Source organism: Phasianus colchicus, chromosome 4 (assembly GCF_987193195.1).
Source record: "Phasianus colchicus chromosome 4, bPhaCol1.hap1.1, whole genome shotgun sequence".
Lineage (NCBI taxonomy): Eukaryota > Metazoa > Chordata > Aves > Galliformes > Phasianidae > Phasianus > Phasianus colchicus.
This window is the reverse complement of record NC_143439.1, coordinates 58,049,081-58,067,206: the sequence shown is the minus strand read 5'-3', so window position 1 is coordinate 58,067,206 and position 18,126 is coordinate 58,049,081. Positions and strand designations below refer to the sequence as shown.

Below are 18,126 nucleotides of genomic sequence, written 5' to 3'. Positions count from 1 at the left end.
TCATACCTAAGGTATCTCTTATTCCCAAAATAATTAGGCAAAATGTGTCTGAAGTGAAGCCCATATTAAATTTTTTTTCCTTGACTTCTGTGGGTGGTTGCACTGTCTAATCCTAACCCAAAGCAGTAGACTTGAAATCATGTGATTAGTGTGCTAATGCCCTGTCAATAGGTCATCCTTTAGAGAGACTGCATTTGCTGTGTCTCCACCATGCTAAGCCCAATATTGCACATCTATGACTGGGTAAATATGGCTTTCCTAAAGAATTTGCAGCAGATAATAAGCCAACATGTTGCTGCACTTACAGGATAAATGCATCAGTAGTAATTCACTTGATGAAAAGTAGGATTTTACCTTCAGCATAATGTATTATGTGAGTACTGTTATATATATGTATTAGTATATTCATATAGTACAGATATACAGCACATATCTAGCATGATATCAATAAATACAGAAATAAAGAAGATGCCTGTATTCACTGAGGTGTGGAAACTGCTTAACAGAAAGAAAGGCTGCGTTTCTCAAAAATGTGAATCCATACAAAAATTTCTCTGAAGTTGAAAAAATTATAAATTATTTTAAAGAGAGAAATATTTACACTGAGGAGTGCATTAATTCGAACCATTTGACAATCTAACAGAGTTCTTGAGGGAAAACAATTTGGAGGCAAAATAAAAGCAAACAGAAGTTGAAGATATTTCTTCTATGCACAGAAGTGCCTTAAGCCTTTCTGGCTGTCATAATCCTGCCTGGTTTTGTTCACAAAGAAGACAGTAAATCACGCATCATCACATCGACATTTTACTGTCAGTACCCAGTGGAGAGGCAGAAAAGGAACTGAGTAATGATATCCATATGCATGACCAAAGATCACATGAGAATTTGGTTTATTATTAGATCAGCACCTATGTATTTCAATTTCTTTGTTCTTCATATGTATTTCAGCATTTATTTTTACCTAATCCATGAAAAAAGTGCAACCCTTTCTTGAAACTAAATGAGACTGCTCTAGAATGTGCTGCTTGTAAGCACTTGTGGAGTTCTAGGAATCTGTAGTATGGCAATTAAGCAAACCTAAGGTATTGTAAATACTTACATTGTAAATGCTGAACAGTAAGTATACTGAATATTAAACTATATTGTAATTCTTCCCAATTATCACCAGGTGGCAACATCAGAACCGTAAAAGTCTCATTTTCCTGAAGTAGAGGACTTTCAGATAGAAGGAAGTGATGTGTCCCTGGTTGCGGTCAGTTCAGGAAACAGTAAGATTACATTGTCCGGCAAGGTTCAGGTTTCTGTCCAACTTTGTCAGTTGTGTACAGAGTTACAGCTACTACTGAAGATATTAATTGGTTTCCCTTTAACTTGTATAATTTAATCTGGTCGTTTTTGTCTTTTTTTTTTTTTCTTTTAAGAGCTTGAATTGTAGAGAATTCATGATGAAGAGCCTTTTTTTGTCTTTCTTACTAGGCTCTATTCTGTTTATGAACAACTTTTCAGAAGTGCAAGGAAGAAAATGGAAAGGTGAAGGTACAACACAAAACCTGGAAAGCATAAGCATTGGAAGGTGTTATGACTATATTAGAGTTGTGAATCCTGCTGTTGGGTAAGTTATTGCATGTTTCTGGAATAGTGTTTGTCTTCTGTACAAATTGGTCATTAATCAAAAGTCTGATGTTTCACTCTAGCCATGAAAGTAATCCTGCTGAAACCGATGTGTGTAGCTTTCTGGAAACAGAAATTGAACTTTGATGGATGTTGCAATAATACCAGTAGTGTAAATAAGCAGTATTTTTAATGCTTCAACTATTTTCCCCTAGTAAGGGTGTTCTATAAAGAGAACACTGCACAGAAGTTGTGGAAATGTTTCTAAAGCATCAGATCTCCTGGAAAGACCGGCATTACTCTGTGTGTATTGTAGGTCACGTCAAGTAACAGGGTGCAGACCACACTTTACAGATATCCTATGCTACTGAAGTAAATTGCTTAACTCCAGGAGAAAAATCAAGTAGTAATCAACTCAGTGAAGTACTTTTACCTGTGAGTTTTCATTGTCCATGTCAATTGCACAAAATTGGGGGAAACACCCTTGCTTAAAATGACCATGTTTTCTTTCTTCTTTACATTGTTTCGGCTTAGTGAAAAGGAAAAATCTCTGAAGGACAGTCGCTTTGAATTCAGTCCAAAATTGCTCCCGATAGTTTGAAGGTATTTGCAGAAGGAAGCTGTCTGGATTTCTGCAGTATTGAATTGTGGTTTTGTATAGAATTCAATAAGTTGCAAAATATTATCAAACACCATCACCACCACCACCACCTTCCCCCAACTTCGCTTTTTCATTTCCTCCTGCAAAACAGGAAGATTCAGGACTTGCCTTGAAAACAGACTTATGATATTTATGATATTTAACAGAGGCAAAACAACATTTTTCTTAACGTATCAGAACCTTTTTTTTTTTTTTTTTTTTTTAAAGTTCCATAGGAAATAAAACCTCATCCTAATGCAGGTAATTCAGTACTAAATTCTGTCATAACAGATCCAGCATGCCAAATGTATAAATGCATCACAGTGGATAGCATCAGTAAACTTTATCTATATGTTCCTACACACCTACAGCATAATATAAGCTAAAAATCATGTTAATTAAAAGTTGTGTAGGTAACTAGACAAGTCTTATATTGCGACAGTTAAGAGATGCCATTTCATTTCTAGCAGAAGCAGGACTTTACTAATATATCAGAATACTCTAAAATGAGCAACATAAAGGATGGTTATTGTGGAAATGTTTGCTTTACCATGTAACTACAGTAGAAAGTATTTATATATTACTGTTTTGTGACATTTTTGCAGTATAAAGTTGAGGAGTCTGAACATATCAAATTATTCTTAATCTGAACAGCATAAAGCAAGGTTGGATGTTAGCATTGCTTTCCTGAATTAAGGATCAAACAGGCAGTATAAAAAGAACAGCTGCACAATTTATTTCATATAATTTCATATTATATTTTTATTCTCTTTCCCTGAGGTCTATAAGAAAATACTATAACATAAACAAAATTGAAATTTCATATTGCACAGCTGCAAGCCAGATATTCTAATTATTTATAATCCTTTTTGTTCATTGCCTGCTTCTTAATTGCCCCCAGGCTAGCTTTTACAGAGGCATAGCCACCTGGATAGGTTTTGCTTCAGAATAATTTTCAAAAATACTTCACTAACAGAAGAGAATCTGGCAAAACATGTCTTTACACTGCAATACAATTAAAACATAAAAATGTTTATAAAATCACAAGAAGAACCTTACAATAAGACAGAACATACAAAATTGCAAAAGAGGTATTTTACAAAAGCAGAAGTGAGAATTTTGAATGAAAATCATATTTGAAGTTTTTTAATGGGAGTATGCTATATTACACACACACAAGTGTTACATTAACTGCCGTATTTTTGTATAGATAGCATGTCATGAAAGCTTTTGGGGAAAAAAAAGTATTATGAATTAAATGTAATACAGCTTATTTTTGTCTATTAAGATTGAGAAGAACTGTCCTGAACTAAGTCCTTCCCCACTCTGTTGTTTATGAAGTATTTTTGCCAACTAAGAAATTCTGAGTTAACAGAAAAGAATAATCCTTTTGATTTACAAGCTGTTCAAACCTGAGATGAGAAGACATGAAGTGAAAAATGCAAGTGAATTAAGCAGAAAATTACTGCTAGTTTCAACTGTCAAGAAAGATGTTAAGAGTTCAGCTGATGATAATTTACAAGCACTAACATGAAGAGTGAGGGCTGACAGCACACACCTCATCTGCAAAACAAGACATAAATATACAGTTGTCAGGAGCTAAAGTTTAACAGCTTGAAATTAGAAATAGGGTGCAAATCCTTTTATCAAGTAAGCTGTTTAATCATTGGAACCACTGACCAAGGGTCATATTGCATCATTGAAGATTTTCAGGTCAAGGTCTCATATTTGCTTGAAGTATGTTAGTTTTTAAAAAGATGTTGGAAGCATGACCAGTTCTTTGCATGGGACCAAAGTTTCTTTTTCCTGCATGGAAGCTGGGTCCTCTAACTTTAAATAATCTGGGATCTCTGCATCTCAAAGCAGCTGCTTATGAGAAGAAGCACCAACAGAAACCCTGCTGCATATGCATAACATTAAATGAACTAAACACTCAAATGGCTAAGTTTAGTTTAGTTTTAGAGACTACTTTTATTCAAGCTTCGTAATTACAGCCACTCACATTGGGGATGCTTGATGCATGTAAAATACATCTTTCTGTTGAGCAGAGTGTTCCCAGCATAAACATTGTCACAGCGTAAGTGGGGAAGGTACCATGGGAAAGTGATGAAAGCAGCAATTCACTTTTTAATTACTTCAGGCAGGTTCAGAGCTTTCACAGATGAGCTCATGAAAATCCAGAGATTTAGGATGCTTCCATCCCTGGATGGCTGGCCCTGTCCTGCAAGAGCTTACTGCCCCAAAGCAGAGCAGGCAGAAGGGAACTAAATGCACAACCTTGCGTCTTTTTTCAGCCCACCTCTTCGTGAGCAGTTTAAATGCTGAATGCTAACAGTACTCTTGCAGCTACTGCACAGTGACAGTACATGCCCCGCACATCCACTGTGCTCATTCCAGAAGTTAAAGCTGCATCATCCTCGAGTCTGCTTACACTGAAGGTGTTCTTTGTTGAAACTATTTTTCTGTCATCAAAACTGTTAGTAACTCCTCCTGCACTTGAATCTGACATTTGAAGAGTAATTTTTACATTCAGTAGCTTTGCATATTTAGCTGTACTTTAAGAGAAGTGGCTTTTTGAATCTCTAAGATTTCTGAGAAAGCTGTTTGGTTCTTTTAGCCTTTCTACCAAGCTGGATAGCAGAGCTTATTGTGAATACTTTATATTTTATGAAATGTATGTATGTCTAATTCCACACTGTAAATCCAACTATTTTTATTGCATTTCACTTCTGCATAATTTCTTTGGAGAGGTGCTGCAGTAAGGAGGAGAAAAATGAGATACATGCTCTTCCTTGGTTGCAAATTTTCTGTGTTAATCTTGTGAGGGATTTACTTTGTAGATTGAAAGAGATGGGGAACAAATCACTTTCTTGTTCTGCTTTGGAAAAAAAAACAAACCAGTTCTGCTATTTGTTTTGACAATTGCAGTGAGAAGAACTGTTCGGAGTTATGGGAAGCCTTTAGAAATGCTTTTATTAACAAGGATCCTTGCAACATTCTACCTCAAGACTTTGAATTATTTTTCAAACTGTCATTGCATGCAATTCCTGCTGGCAAGGTAATCATTATTAATATTTTGATAACAGTCCAGTATATCTAGCAGATTTCCCATCACAGTCATTCACAACCAACTAAAAGTCATTCTGTGGCTGATAATTCATTATTTTGGCCCATCTGCAGCTTATAAATTAAACTGGAGCTGAGTGCAGTGCATTTATCTGCATTTCTTGTAAGCAGTAAAAAGTAACTTAAGCAGTAACCTTCATATTTCTCTGTACTAGTTTACAACTCCCTTCCCCCATGCAGGAGACCTCGATCCCCCTATCAGTCCTGTCCCCTGCGGTTCTGGGTGTCCTTTGTCTCTGCCTTCTCCTGTGCCAGTTGCTCCCTGTGTCTACAGTGGTTGATTATGTTAACATTTCCTCTTCCTCACTGTTTTTGCAGTGAAAGCCTGGGATTTTTGTGTCTTACTTATCTGTGTTACTCCTTTTCCATGCTACAAATGTCTCCTGTTTTTCCTTCTGTGCCAGTAGTTCTGCTGCAGACCCTGACCTTGCACAGCTACTTTACCTCAGGCTAGATGCTCTGCCTGCAATGGCTGTGTCTGTTCCTTCTCCTTACACACCAAGTCCCAGGGTGCTGAATGTTCAACTCTGACATGTTAAACATGTTAAACACATATAAACAGAAATGAGATAGGGTGCTGTAGTATCCCATCAAAATGTGTATTCTAGCCTTCTCTAAAAGGTAGTAGTACAAAGCAGTTTTTCTGCTGACACAATTGTTCCTTATCTCTAGGTGATACAAGCTAAACCTATAAATGCTACTGACTATGTAGATTCATTAATGAGAGCATTTTGCAAACATGAGAGTAACAGTGTAACATACAATTTTTTCTCACACCATAAGCCAGCTGAGAAATATTAGAGAATTCCCTAAGCTGTATCTGGCTTATGAATACCTCCTCTTTTTCTTTCTTTCCCTAAATATTCAATGAAGAAAGCAAAGCTAGGCCTCATTATATTTAGTATAGATATGCTTCCAGTCTGAGTATGGTAGAAACACCCCTGAAGCCTCTAGTGATCAGAATTACCACCACTGTAAGAATTAAGTTTGTTCCTATAAATAGATAGCTAACATTCCTGATTCTTAGCTTGATTCTGAAACAAATACCAAAATATATTTTAAAATGTTTTCAGTACCACAGAAACTCGTTGTGTCTGCACCCAAGCGATGGTTCATTTCTTCTGTATCTTGTTTTCCTTTTTAATTTAGTCTCTCTTCTGGGAAAATAATCAGCTGCTAGTCAACAGCTTTTCAGACAGAGCTCGTCGCTACATGACTCTTGGTGATACTCTGTTTGGCTTCTTTGGAGATTTTCTAAACTGGTGTGGGCAGGAAAACAGCACTGGTAAGAAGACAATGAGTGCTATATTATACACTTGCCTGTAAAACTATAATGGAGACAGACTGCTGTGTTTTGGAGGTTTTAATTTTGCTTAAAAATTAAAAATCGGATAGCTCCACTGTCTTCTCTCCTGTTTCGTGTGAATACTTAAGAGAAGCACACAGTGAAACAATACTGCACAGGAGATAAACCGTGGAATGTAGAGCTGTCTGCATCCCAGGTATGGAGTTATAGCCATTTCAGCCAAATTATTAAGTCCACAGCATGTCACTGATAATGTTAACTGCAGAGAATGGAAAATGCTAAGAAAAAAATAAAGCAGTTAACAGTTTCCTGTGTCATGTCAGACTATCTTGTGTGTAGTTGCTTTCTGACGTCACTTTTTGTAGTCATTATTATGTCTTTAACAGTACATATCACATGCTTCCTGACAGGACTGGACTATGAATCCTGCCCTACTGCAGCAGAATGTGAAAACAATGCAGTGGATGCTTTCTGGAGGATGGCTTCGATGACTGTAAATAGTGCATTAACACACACTTTGTACATTAGTGAGCACATCCCTGGTGGTTTAGGAAAGCATTGCTGGGTCAAAACAGATTTAAGTCTCATACTGTGCTAAATTATTTCCTCAGGTACAAATAGGCTTTTCTAGGCTGGGAATGGTGTTTAGCAGGGGGAGCCTGACTTTCATCCTATCTAGCTAACATGGTCAAATTCTATGTTAGCTGTGTTAATACATACTAAGAATATGCTAAGCACAACAAGCACACTAGGGACTTTAGGAGACTAGGACAGATCAAGCCCACGGAGTGCCAAAATTCAGATCAGGAGTGTTCCGTTCATGACCTGAAGAAGTTGTTTATAGGTTTGAGAAAATAATTTGAGAAGATAGATTGAATTCATGCATTGGCTGTATAATTCTTGTCAGCTTTACTGGAATGAGCAGGCAGTTTGACATTATTTTCACAATTCTGATACTGCTCTGGTAAAATTTTCTTCTTGGTCATCATTACATGCAAGACAATACCAAGTCATAGAAAAAATCTGTAAAATGAATTCTGGGAAAGAAATATTCTGTTATGTATTGCAGTATGCACAACACAGTTCTGGGGTGATACATGTCTTGTTGAATGGTTCGGCAGAAGGAGGAGCTTATCCAATCAAAGGGTAAGAAAACTGTGTGTGAACACAAAATAATGTGTTGAAGGTCTGATGTCTGCAAAGAAAAAGTCCAACCAGTGGTTCTGCCGCATGTTTAAACAACTGGTTTACTGAAGTCTGTTTTACATTGTTCTTCCTGGGCTTCTGGTTCCTCTCGTTAAAGATCCCATTAAGTTTTGGAGGAATATGCATTTTTCCTGATCATATATGCATGAACAGGCAAAAGAGTTAAAAAATAACCCAAATCCTGTTTTTTGGTTATACTTTCACTATTTTAGACAGGCTTGAACACTTTGGACAGGCAAATCTACTATTGCCACTAGAGATCTCTGGTCAGTCGCAGCCATACCAGACTTGTCTGGAGATGGTAACTGTTAATAATAGCTTCCACTTCTCCAGAAGTTTAAATTAACATGTTAACTTAATGGGGAGGTCTCAGCTGGGTACAAGCAGACTTCAGTAACCATCCCAAGCCTTGTGATTCCTCTCAAAGCAGCAGCTGCTTGCTCAGATGAAGAAATTTAGAAAACTCACGACAGGCAAATCAGATCACACACATGGGCTGGGGCTTGGATCAGACATTAAATGAAGACACAGCCATTACAGGCTTTGTTATGGGAGGTGGGAGCACAAAGATAAGGTCGGAAAACATGACATCTTTGCTGGAGTGTTAGAAATCTGTGGCTTTAAAATACCTGCACCCAAAAAAAAAAAAAAGCAGACATTAAAACAATCTGTTGAATTTGGCATTTTCTATTTGATGTCAGAGGATTTAGTTTCCATGTTATTGTCCTGTTTTAACTGATAATTGCCTAGCAAAGTAAAATTACATGAGGCAATAAAGTAGAAAATTCATTCTGGGCCAGGGATAAACACAGCTAGAAGTTTCTCCTGTATGGTCTTATGAATTCTTAGATCAAATCTATCATCGCTACTGCCATGGTATCGTATCTGAAAATCTATGTGTCTTGTGGCTGCAGTTAAATTTTATTTAAAACAAAATTGTATTCAGTCTAAATGTGGTAACTACAAGAAGAATCCTTTGTTGGCTAAAAATCAAATGTTCTTTGTTTTGTGTTTGCATTTTAAAGTTCACTTCACTCTAATTCACCTCTAAGTCATAACTTTCTTTAGTTAAGCCTTTCAAAGATGAAGAATATAAAAACAAAACTTCAGATTAAATGTGTTTCACTTTGTGCACGTTCATAACATGAATCAGATTTTTTCAACTCTGTTGAGTCTGATCATAAGATACAAATCTAAAAGCAAGCAAGCCCATATCCCACAGCAGGATCAGAGGTTTGATTTTTGCAGAGGGATTTTTTTCCACATAGTTCTAAAAAAATGTTTCTCAAATCAGTTTTTTTGCAGATTATGAAATCCCTTATCTCCAGAGAGACAAGATCTCGCAAATAGACATCTGGGTTGTGGATGATATTGAAGGACCAAATATGTAAGCTGTATCTTCCTACAAAAATCATTCTTTCTTTTTAAGCCTGTCTTTAAAATTTAACCTTAGCCTTCACTTTTACTACAGTTGCTCAGCAATTAAACTAAAAATATTCTAGATGCTTTTGCTAACACAGGAGGCACTAGCTGGCATTCCCAAAGAGTATATATACCAGTATAAATACTGGTATTTATTGTATAAATACCAGAAGTAGACAAAATAAAAATAAATTCTAATGTTAGTTCTGATGTCCACTTAGTTTGAGATATGTTTATGTGGACCTTAAGTGATGATATAGCACATGCTGTTTTACTAGGAAAAGGATCAAACTGAATTTCAGATTAAATGCTGATGTGAAGTATTGCTTTTGCCTTTCCAAATACATTATTTTCTTTTTCACTTATTTTAACTGTTCTGGAAATTAATAGAAGTGTGGAAATACCACAATTGGGCTTATCTTCTTTCAGAACTTAAAATCAATCCAAGAATAAAAAGTAAGCTTTAACAAATCTCATTCTGTTGTTAATTTTATTTAAAAACAAACAGACAAACAAAACAGTCTAAAAAGAATAATCAGAGACAAAGTAAAGATTTTCAGTAGAAACACGTAGAAAATGGACTCTGTAGGTAACATAATTGTTATGCAAGGTGATAGGCCTTGGTAAAGGAAAGATTAAGTGTCTATTCATTATAAATTCTGTGGTGAAAAGTTCTCTCACTATGAGAGAGAATCAAGCATAGATGAATCAAAGATAGAGGAGTAGAAGAAGTAAGCTTTATTCCAACCATCTCCACAGTCCCTGCAATTTACTATATCGTATCTCCTTCTATGGAGATATTAAAGACCCATCTGGATGCCTACCTGTGCAACCTATATTAGGGTACCTGCTTTAATAGGGAGGTTAGATTCAATGATCTCTTGAGGTCTCTTCCAACCCCTGTGATTCTGTGATTCTGTGGTAGCTCTTAGTTGGTCTTAAAAGTGCCCTGGCTGAAAGGGACAAGAAAAACAGCCTCAGATGTCACCATAGCAGTTAAATCCCTGATGTCACATGGATTCTTTGGAGTCTGAGGATGCTCTTCTTGAAACTATCCATTTTTTATCCTTCTCTTTCACATCTCATCTCCTTCCATTTGCTTCTCTTTCATTACATTTTGCTGTTGCCATCCCAGAGCACATATTTGTAGTTCTATGAAATCTATGACAAGAGAAGCAAGTATAAGCATGTTTTATGTTAGCATTTCTGAGCCTTTCTTTTAAAACCAAGGAATCATATCTGGAAAAAAAGTATAGTTCACCTTTGCAGAAGTAGCCCTTATCACAAAGAAGAATTAGAACACACACTGAATTTATACTGAGTTTATATTTCAGTTTGTGTTCAGCTGGATGCATGGGGATATTTGTATACTTTATTAAAGTGAGTTTGTTGATACCATATAATTTCTTTAGAGTCATGAGTACTGACTAATGGGTAAGTAATAGTGGCCTTACTACTTGACAGTGATACAAGTTTTAGAGATCTCAGTAGGTTCATTGCTATGCCAAGCTTTCTTTGTGGATTGGACCAAATAAAAAAAAAAAATAAACACTAGGCACAAAAACTGTGGTTAGGATTATTCCTGAATTTTTCTGTGTTCTCATGTTTTAGCATTGTATTCAAGAAGGGAGGCAAGCTTTTAACTACAAGAATAATTCTAATTTATTACATCCAGTTTGTTCTGTAAAGACACCATCAACTTTATCATCAACTGAATACCTGCCAAAGAGTATTAAAAATGAAAGCCTTATTTAGTATTCTACAAAACTGTCTCTTTTCCTGTTTCTATAGATGGAATCTGAAAGATTTCTGGTTAATAGAATCTGCAAATGCTACACAGCCAATCTTCAGTCTGTGCAAACTGAGTGTGTAAAATACTAAACATCTGTAAGCAAATGAAGGATTATAAATAGCAATCTGCATCAGTTTTCTCTGTGTTTTAAGGAATACAGAAAAGAAAAATAATGGGGATTTACTTTACTAATTCCATCAAGTTCAGTGGGAACTAGATAATATTTCAAAGGGAAAATAGAAAATAAAATAATTGCAATAATATTCAACTTCTTTCTGACAGAGATTCCTGTGGATATAATACTGTACAGATATTAGAAGACAGGCTGAAAGACCTTGGTTATGATGTCACCTGCACTGACAATTACAAGTAAGTGAAAATCCTTCATAAATGCAGTGCATTTGCAGAAGCAACTGATCTAACTGATCTACTTTAAATTATTGTTTCGCTTCAGATATCTAAGTGCCTCTGAAGTTGTGACTCCAGTAAGAAACTTGTGTCTTAGAGAGCTGATACCACATTTTTTAGACTTGGCATTTTCGAGCAATGAATTAAGCAAAGTACTACATCTTATGTATGATTGCACAATTAAATGGAACATTGTACTTATCCAGGTTTAGACACAGAAGATGGCCTCATATTCCAGTTTGCTGTAAAATGTTTATTTGGACTGAAAATCTAAGCAGTAGTTTAAATCTGTTGAACATCTGTAGAATTACTATTTATTAACAATAATATTTATAGCTCCTGTTCAGAGTATCGTTGTAGGGAATCTTCAGACATGGTAGTGCTGTTGAGTTTGTTTGGTTTCTTCATTAGTTTTCCTTAGTTTTCAATCTGAAATGTAAAATAAAACCATCTCTTCACAGGCCCGTAATGTTCTTACTCTGCTTGGACAGTCCTGACCATTCCAAGTGTACCCTTTCATCGTAAGTAAAAGAAGCTCAGTCCATCCTTGGTGTCATTATAACCATGTGAAAAATGCAGAAGCCAACAATTAACATTCCATCTCAATCATATATATGTAATCCATAAGCAATGTGCATTATTCCTAGGTTTATTACTTATTGTATATTGAGTAAAAGATTTGTGTCTACAAATTGTGCACAATTGTCAGCGAGTCCCTGCTATGGCAAATTAGGTGTAAATTAGTTCTCTTTAATCACACAATCATTGTCTGATGGTATGAATGAAATTTGTAAACATGAGTGTTCTAATGCAAAAGCTATTCCAAATCTTGAATTATTTTTGTTAATATGCATAAGTAATAAAATAATGAAATAATGGCAATAGAACTAGAGAACATTTCTCCAACTACTGGAACTTTCAGTTCCAAATTTTGTGGAAGATCTTTTATCTTCCATTTTATATGCAAATTCAATTTCTACATTTTAATATATTTACTTTTGTCCAGTAGGTTATTTGCAGAGAATGCACATTACATCCAAAATACACATTTTTTACTGAGCAAGTATCACTCCCTTAATGTGTTTTGTTTTCCTTCCAATCAGTATTGTTCTTTACTGCATAAAGAGAAGTAAATTAATTTATATTTTATTTCAGTTAATTTTACTTGAAAGATGGTTGTTTTAATTTGTCTTTTAAGCTATATGTTGTTTCATGTATAAAATATTTGATCATCTGAATATGAAAGTTACCTCATAGTTTGGAAAGTTGAAGGATACACAAATGTGAAGTTGTTCTCTAGTTTTATTATTTTTATTCACAATCCATACATTTGTCCACATTCTATCTTCTACTGCCCTTCCTGCCTTAATTCAGACACCTACAAATATTTTGTATGTTAAAACCCATGTAATGCTGCAATAACTTCTGCTGTCAGTAGCCAAATTTGCTCCCCGTGGATATGCCAGCACACAACTCCTACATGCAGTTTTGGATGCATTCTGCCTGCCTCTGAACTGAGACTGTGCGGCAGTAATACCTCACTTAGTACAACAAAGGAGGTGTGTTCATAGCGTTCATAGCGTATGTTCAATTTTTAATACACCCTTACAGAGAAAATGAGTACTCTGTTTGTTCTGGTCACTCATCACTTGGCAACATTTATTCTTACATCAAAATTATGTCCCAGCACCCACCCAAAAATGTACAATGAAAACAGTGGGATTTTAGAAATGACTGATAGCTCTAGAATCCTTTCAGTTACTAGATATTAGAAACAAACTGCTCCTGACTTCTTGAGGCATTTATTTATTATTGGATACCACTTGAAGAGTTGATTAAAATATGGTTTCCTTGTTCTGCCAGTGAATTATAAGGTTTTGCTCATATATGTCAAAGGAAAATCCAGTTGTTCCATGCAAAATCACAGCTGTGAACACAGTGATGATATTCACAAACTGGAGAAAAGGGTTTTACAGGACTTTATAAAATACAATATTGTGAACTCTTAACAGAAAACTATTCTCTCCACTTAGGTTTTAATCCATTTGTCTCAAGGGTTTGTCATTGAGTTGCATTCCTCAGCTGAGGAAATCTGGATGTGAAGGCTTTTGGAAACCTTTTTGTTGTCTTCTTTTCAATTAAGGGATGAGCATACAATTTCTGCAGTACCACATACTGTTTGCAGGGCAGCAGCGACCTCTTCCCATCCATCCTTGTTGGTACTAAAATGAACATAATCACTAGCACCAATATCTTAAGCACCAGTTTCATACTCTCTTGAAGTAATTACTAAAGAACGCACTGATTATCCTCAGGAAAAGTTTCCTTGCTTCTTTTCTTCCTGAGCTTTCTATTCCCTCTTATGTGCATGGCAATGCAATAGGCTTAATGCACTTCAAATCAATGCTATCCCTAATCAAGACAGAGCTTCCCAATCTGCATGCTAAATATTGTTGCCTATCCCAGAAATTTTAGTAGCCAAAATACTTAACACAAATGAATACTTATTTCTCTGTAAAAATAACATCTCCATTAAAATAGGCCACCCTTTCAAAAAGAACCCTTATGCAGATATTTTATAAATTATTTGATGTTTATCTTATAGATCTGTTTTCTCTGTAGATGAATTCTTCCTCTGTGATGGTCCACTAACTGGCATGGGGACAGTTTGGTCATTAATGGTATTATTATTAACAGCATATATCCCAGCAAAGGAAGGACATGGACCTGTTAAAGCAGGTCCAGAGGAGGCCACAGAGATGATCAGAGGGCTGGAGTACCTCTCCTATGAAGCGAGGCTGAGAGAATCAAAGTTGTTCAGCCTGGAAAAGAGAAGGCTCTGGGAAGACCTCATTGCAGCCTTCCAGTATTTATGTATAGGAGGCTTACAGGAAAGATGGAGAAAGACTTTTTTGCAAGGACATGTAGTGATAGGACAAAAGGTAACAGATTTAAACTAAATGAGGAGAGATTTAGGTTAAGTGTTAGAAATTCTTCACCACGAGGGGGCTGCGGCGCTGGCACAGGCTGCTTGGAGAAGCTGTGAGTGCCCCATCCCTGAAGCTGTTCAGGCCCAGGCTGGATGGGGCCCTGGCCTGCCCGGTCTAGTGAGACATGTCCCTGCCCATGACAAAGGAGTTGGAACTGGATGATCTTTAAGGTCCTTTTGTAACCCAAGCCATTCTATGATATTCATTAAGAAAAGTCTTCCTTTGCATTTTGTGTACTTAGTGTACATGCATGACATTTTAATACAGTAATAAATACTGAGGGTAGGCATGCAGGCTCTGCTGCATCCCCTGCCAGTATGGCTGTTTGCTGTTACAATCCTCATACCTTGTTTCTTATCTTCTGGAGATTAATGTCTCCAGCTCAAAGCCATCAGTTATGCAAGTGACTTTTTTGTGATCACAGTTCCTGTTACCTCAGCATTGCAAAGGAGAGGGCTGGGTCAGGGTAGCAGAGGAATGGCTTTAAAGGTGCTGTGATCCACGTGGGGCTTCTTGAGTGTGAACTTAACACCTGTCCAAATTTGAACTGTGTTTCTCCTGAGCCAAAATTTTTGAGCTTTGTTACCTATTTTGAAGAAAACATGTAATCAAAAAATTACCCACTAGGTGGCAGAGATGTATTACAAACATAAGCAGAAAGGCAGCCCAGTGCCAGCAATTAGTAGTGATATTTATTACTTACGTTTTTGCAATGTCAGTGTGTCTTGGAAATAGACCTGGGTACTGTACGAAGACTCTAAAAATATAGACCTTCAGAACTACTGCCACCTAGAAGAGCTCTATACTGTCTCAATTGTAAGCCAGAGATGGTACATGGATATGGAGATAAAAGAAGGTGCAGGTAGTATGGACAGACAAGGTAGAAGGAAGTGTTCCCAAGGCTCTGCACGCAGGTAAATCTGTTTATAAAATCATGACAGCTGAAGGGAACCTGGTGTCAAGTTTACAAAGAATCTTCTGGGTTAGTACTTGGACTGCAAACTTCACCCTTGGCAACAAACCTCTGCTATTTAAAAGAATCCTAGCTCAGCCTTGTGCTGTGAACATCCTGTTTGTTTTCTTTTCTTTAGATCTGCACCAGCAGCACAAAGAAGACCTATATCTTCAGCCAGAGGAAGCAGCTGGAACAAGCTCATGTTTGTTTCTTTTGTAGGCTTTTTGTTTAGATCTGCTTTAGTGCACTAAGTGAATAGACTGAATCCAAATCCTCTCTTGACTTGGCTGACTTTAATTAATTTCTAACCGCAATTTCACTCAAGTTCTGGGACTGGCAAACATGCATGTTAAAATCCTGCATACTTCTACCCAGATTTCAACTACTAATAGTACAAAAAAATTCTACTGCTGCTAGAAAGCCTCACCTATCTTTTCCTTTTTTTGTACAGAAGAACTCCTTTACTATCTCCTATTATCCAAATTCTCTAGAATGAAACTGAGAATAATGCTTTCTCTCTATTCATGTATTTCAGAAAGGAAAACAAAACAATGCCCCGTAGGAGGGTAAATGGGAGCAGGAAATAGGATTTCAAATGGGAGAACTTACGATAACTTACCTGACAGAAAACATAATAGGTGAGATAGTGGGAAAAATTAAACTCATTTTCCTTAGTAGTGTTTGAACCAAACTTAACTGAAACTATTATATGGATGTAATAGTTACAGGATATGCAAGGCACACATTCTTACATGCTGTATTATACTCTCAACTGCTTGCAGTTGAGAGTATCCACACAGCTGTTCCTCAGCTGGCTATTTCCTGGCCACAGCGTAACAGCAATATGGCCAGCATCACCAGGTCTAGAAGGCTCTACATGTCATCTGCCATGATGTGAGGGAGTAGATTTATAACATTTCAAATTCAGACAAGAATCTACCTTTGTTCAGTGGACTTATGTCAAGACTAACATACTCAGAAACATCTTGCACTGTTTTCTCATTTCTAATATTCTTGCACTCTTTCCCACTACATCAACTCAGCAGCAAAGACAGCAGTTATTTATTTCCAATATCTTTTGAATAAAGTGCCTTAAATGTGTTGGAAAAGCTTGGGAACATCTGTAGAGATTTTTAGCAAACCAGCAAATATGGCTGGAAAAGAAGGCAAAGTTTTAGATGCATAGGCTTCCTCAGATCTTAAACACAGCAAATTTCAAGCTGAGTATGGATCTCTTCTTCTGAGTTAAATGTAATTGTTTTAATTAATGTGAAAGAACAGTGTAGCCAGCATCTCTGAAGCAGCAGGGCAGGAATGTTAGCAAATCAAGAAACAATGAGGTCATTTGTTACTCTCTGGGGAAGGGAGAGATGTTAGCAAAAAATTGCAAGCAAGAAAATCCCTTATCTCTCATCTATTTCTACAGCTACACACTAGGTGCATAGTGCTTAAGACTTGGTAAATGCTCTGACTAACAATGCCTCATATAAAAGCTGTGGCACATTCTGAGAAATCATAATGTCTGAATGCCTGCTGATGTTCAACAGGGTGGTTCAAATACAGATTCAAAATGTTCAGTCATCCATACTTTGTACTTGCAGTGCTGGAAATACAGCTGTCTGAAACTGCATTTCAAGGGGGAAAATGTTTTAAGGGGTCAATATTCATATGAAGACATCATATCTATCACTTCATTTTGAATCTAGTTTGATGCCACTATTTGGAATAGATCTGTTAATACTCAACTACTCATGGCAAATGACAGTATCACGTACCATGGCATCACAGGGTGCTTTGCATTTATGCAGACAAACCTGTGGAAGCTACTGATACTAATTCAATATTTCCTATCATTGCCCATTTTTTGGATCACTTGTAGACTCAACTGTGTCGCATTCTCAATTACTGCAAGGAAATGAACATCCCTTCTGTTAACCTATTTTGTTCCTGCTGCATGTGTTCCCATTGTATCTGACAAAAACAGAACTGTAATTCAGAATAATTCATTTTATCAGCATGTATGTGCATGAACACAAATACATCTGCTCTTGTCTGCTCTACCTGTTCTTAAATGCAAACTGTTGAGTGCTCTGGAGTAAGAATTAATGCGAATAAAGCAAGGACAACTTGTTTACCTCTCTGCCCTTTTAATACTGCTGGTGTTTATTTTTGTCATATTGGCCTGGTGAGATATTCAGCTGACATGACCGTGTTTCCAATCAGCCATCTCAAATGTAGTGAAACATCCACTTCAATCTCAAGAAGCTGTGTTACACTTAGTTGTTCAAAGAAAGCTAACTTCTATGATAGTTTTCTTTATAATTTGTTAGAAATAATTCTGCTGTATTCTCCTTTAACAGCAGACAGTGTAAATTGGAAGAACGGTGCTCTTAGTGGAGCCAAAAGGTTTGGCTTAAAATAGCTCACTATGGCAAGGCACAGCATCTTAGTTTAGACAAATGTTAGGGTGGCTCAAGCAGCTGACAAGTGTTGTTCTAATTTTCAGGTTTTTCCTAATTCCAGTTTCTGCCCAGTCTAAATTTACTTGCCATTTTATTTAAAAGGTGAAAATTATTATCTGCTGATTCTTGAGGTAGCCGAATTCCTGTATGTCTCTGGGAATTACAAAGGCAAGTTCAGAGGAGACTCTGTCTCCCCTGCAGCAGCGCC

At 36.6% G+C, this 18,126-nt stretch overlaps 1 protein-coding gene across 4 annotated transcripts; it reads left to right on the top strand.

Moving 5' to 3' along the window:
* The first annotated feature begins 597 nt into the window (after nt 1-597).
* Nucleotides 598-17,854, top strand: LOC116225809 (ADP-ribosyl cyclase/cyclic ADP-ribose hydrolase 2). 4 transcript variants are annotated; one of them, XM_090139655.1, is made up of 10 exons: nt 598-1,252; nt 1,477-1,612; nt 5,180-5,309; nt 6,527-6,662; nt 7,094-7,176; nt 7,753-7,829; nt 9,184-9,276; nt 11,386-11,472; nt 11,973-12,032; nt 15,593-17,854. In XM_090139655.1, exons 2-10 carry the CDS (start codon nt 1,491-1,493, stop codon nt 15,705-15,707), a joined length of 903 nt encoding a protein of 300 aa, XP_089995781.1. In that variant the 5' UTR covers nt 598-1,252; nt 1,477-1,490; the 3' UTR covers nt 15,708-17,854. The 4 variants fall into 4 exon arrangements, with proteins under 4 accessions (XP_089995781.1, XP_089995780.1, XP_089995779.1 ...); XM_090139654.1 differs by having other exon boundaries at nt 598-1,268; XM_090139653.1 differs by lacking the exon at nt 598-1,252 and adding an exon at nt 1,261-1,297.
* Nucleotides 17,855-18,126: the final 272 nt, after the last annotated feature.

Excerpts from the sequence above, each read along its gene's own strand:
- LOC116225809 (XM_031588399.2), top strand. The coding sequence starts at position 1,443 with ATGATGAAGAGCCTTTTTTTGTCTTTCTTACTAGGCTCTATTCTGTTT. Across the intron at positions 6,663-7,093 it reads TGGGCAGGAAAACAGCACTG|GACTGGACTATGAATCCTGC; the intron begins GTAAGAAGACAA and ends GCTTCCTGACAG. Across the intron at positions 11,473-11,972 it reads ACCTGCACTGACAATTACAA|GCCCGTAATGTTCTTACTCT; the intron begins GTAAGTGAAAAT and ends ATCTCTTCACAG.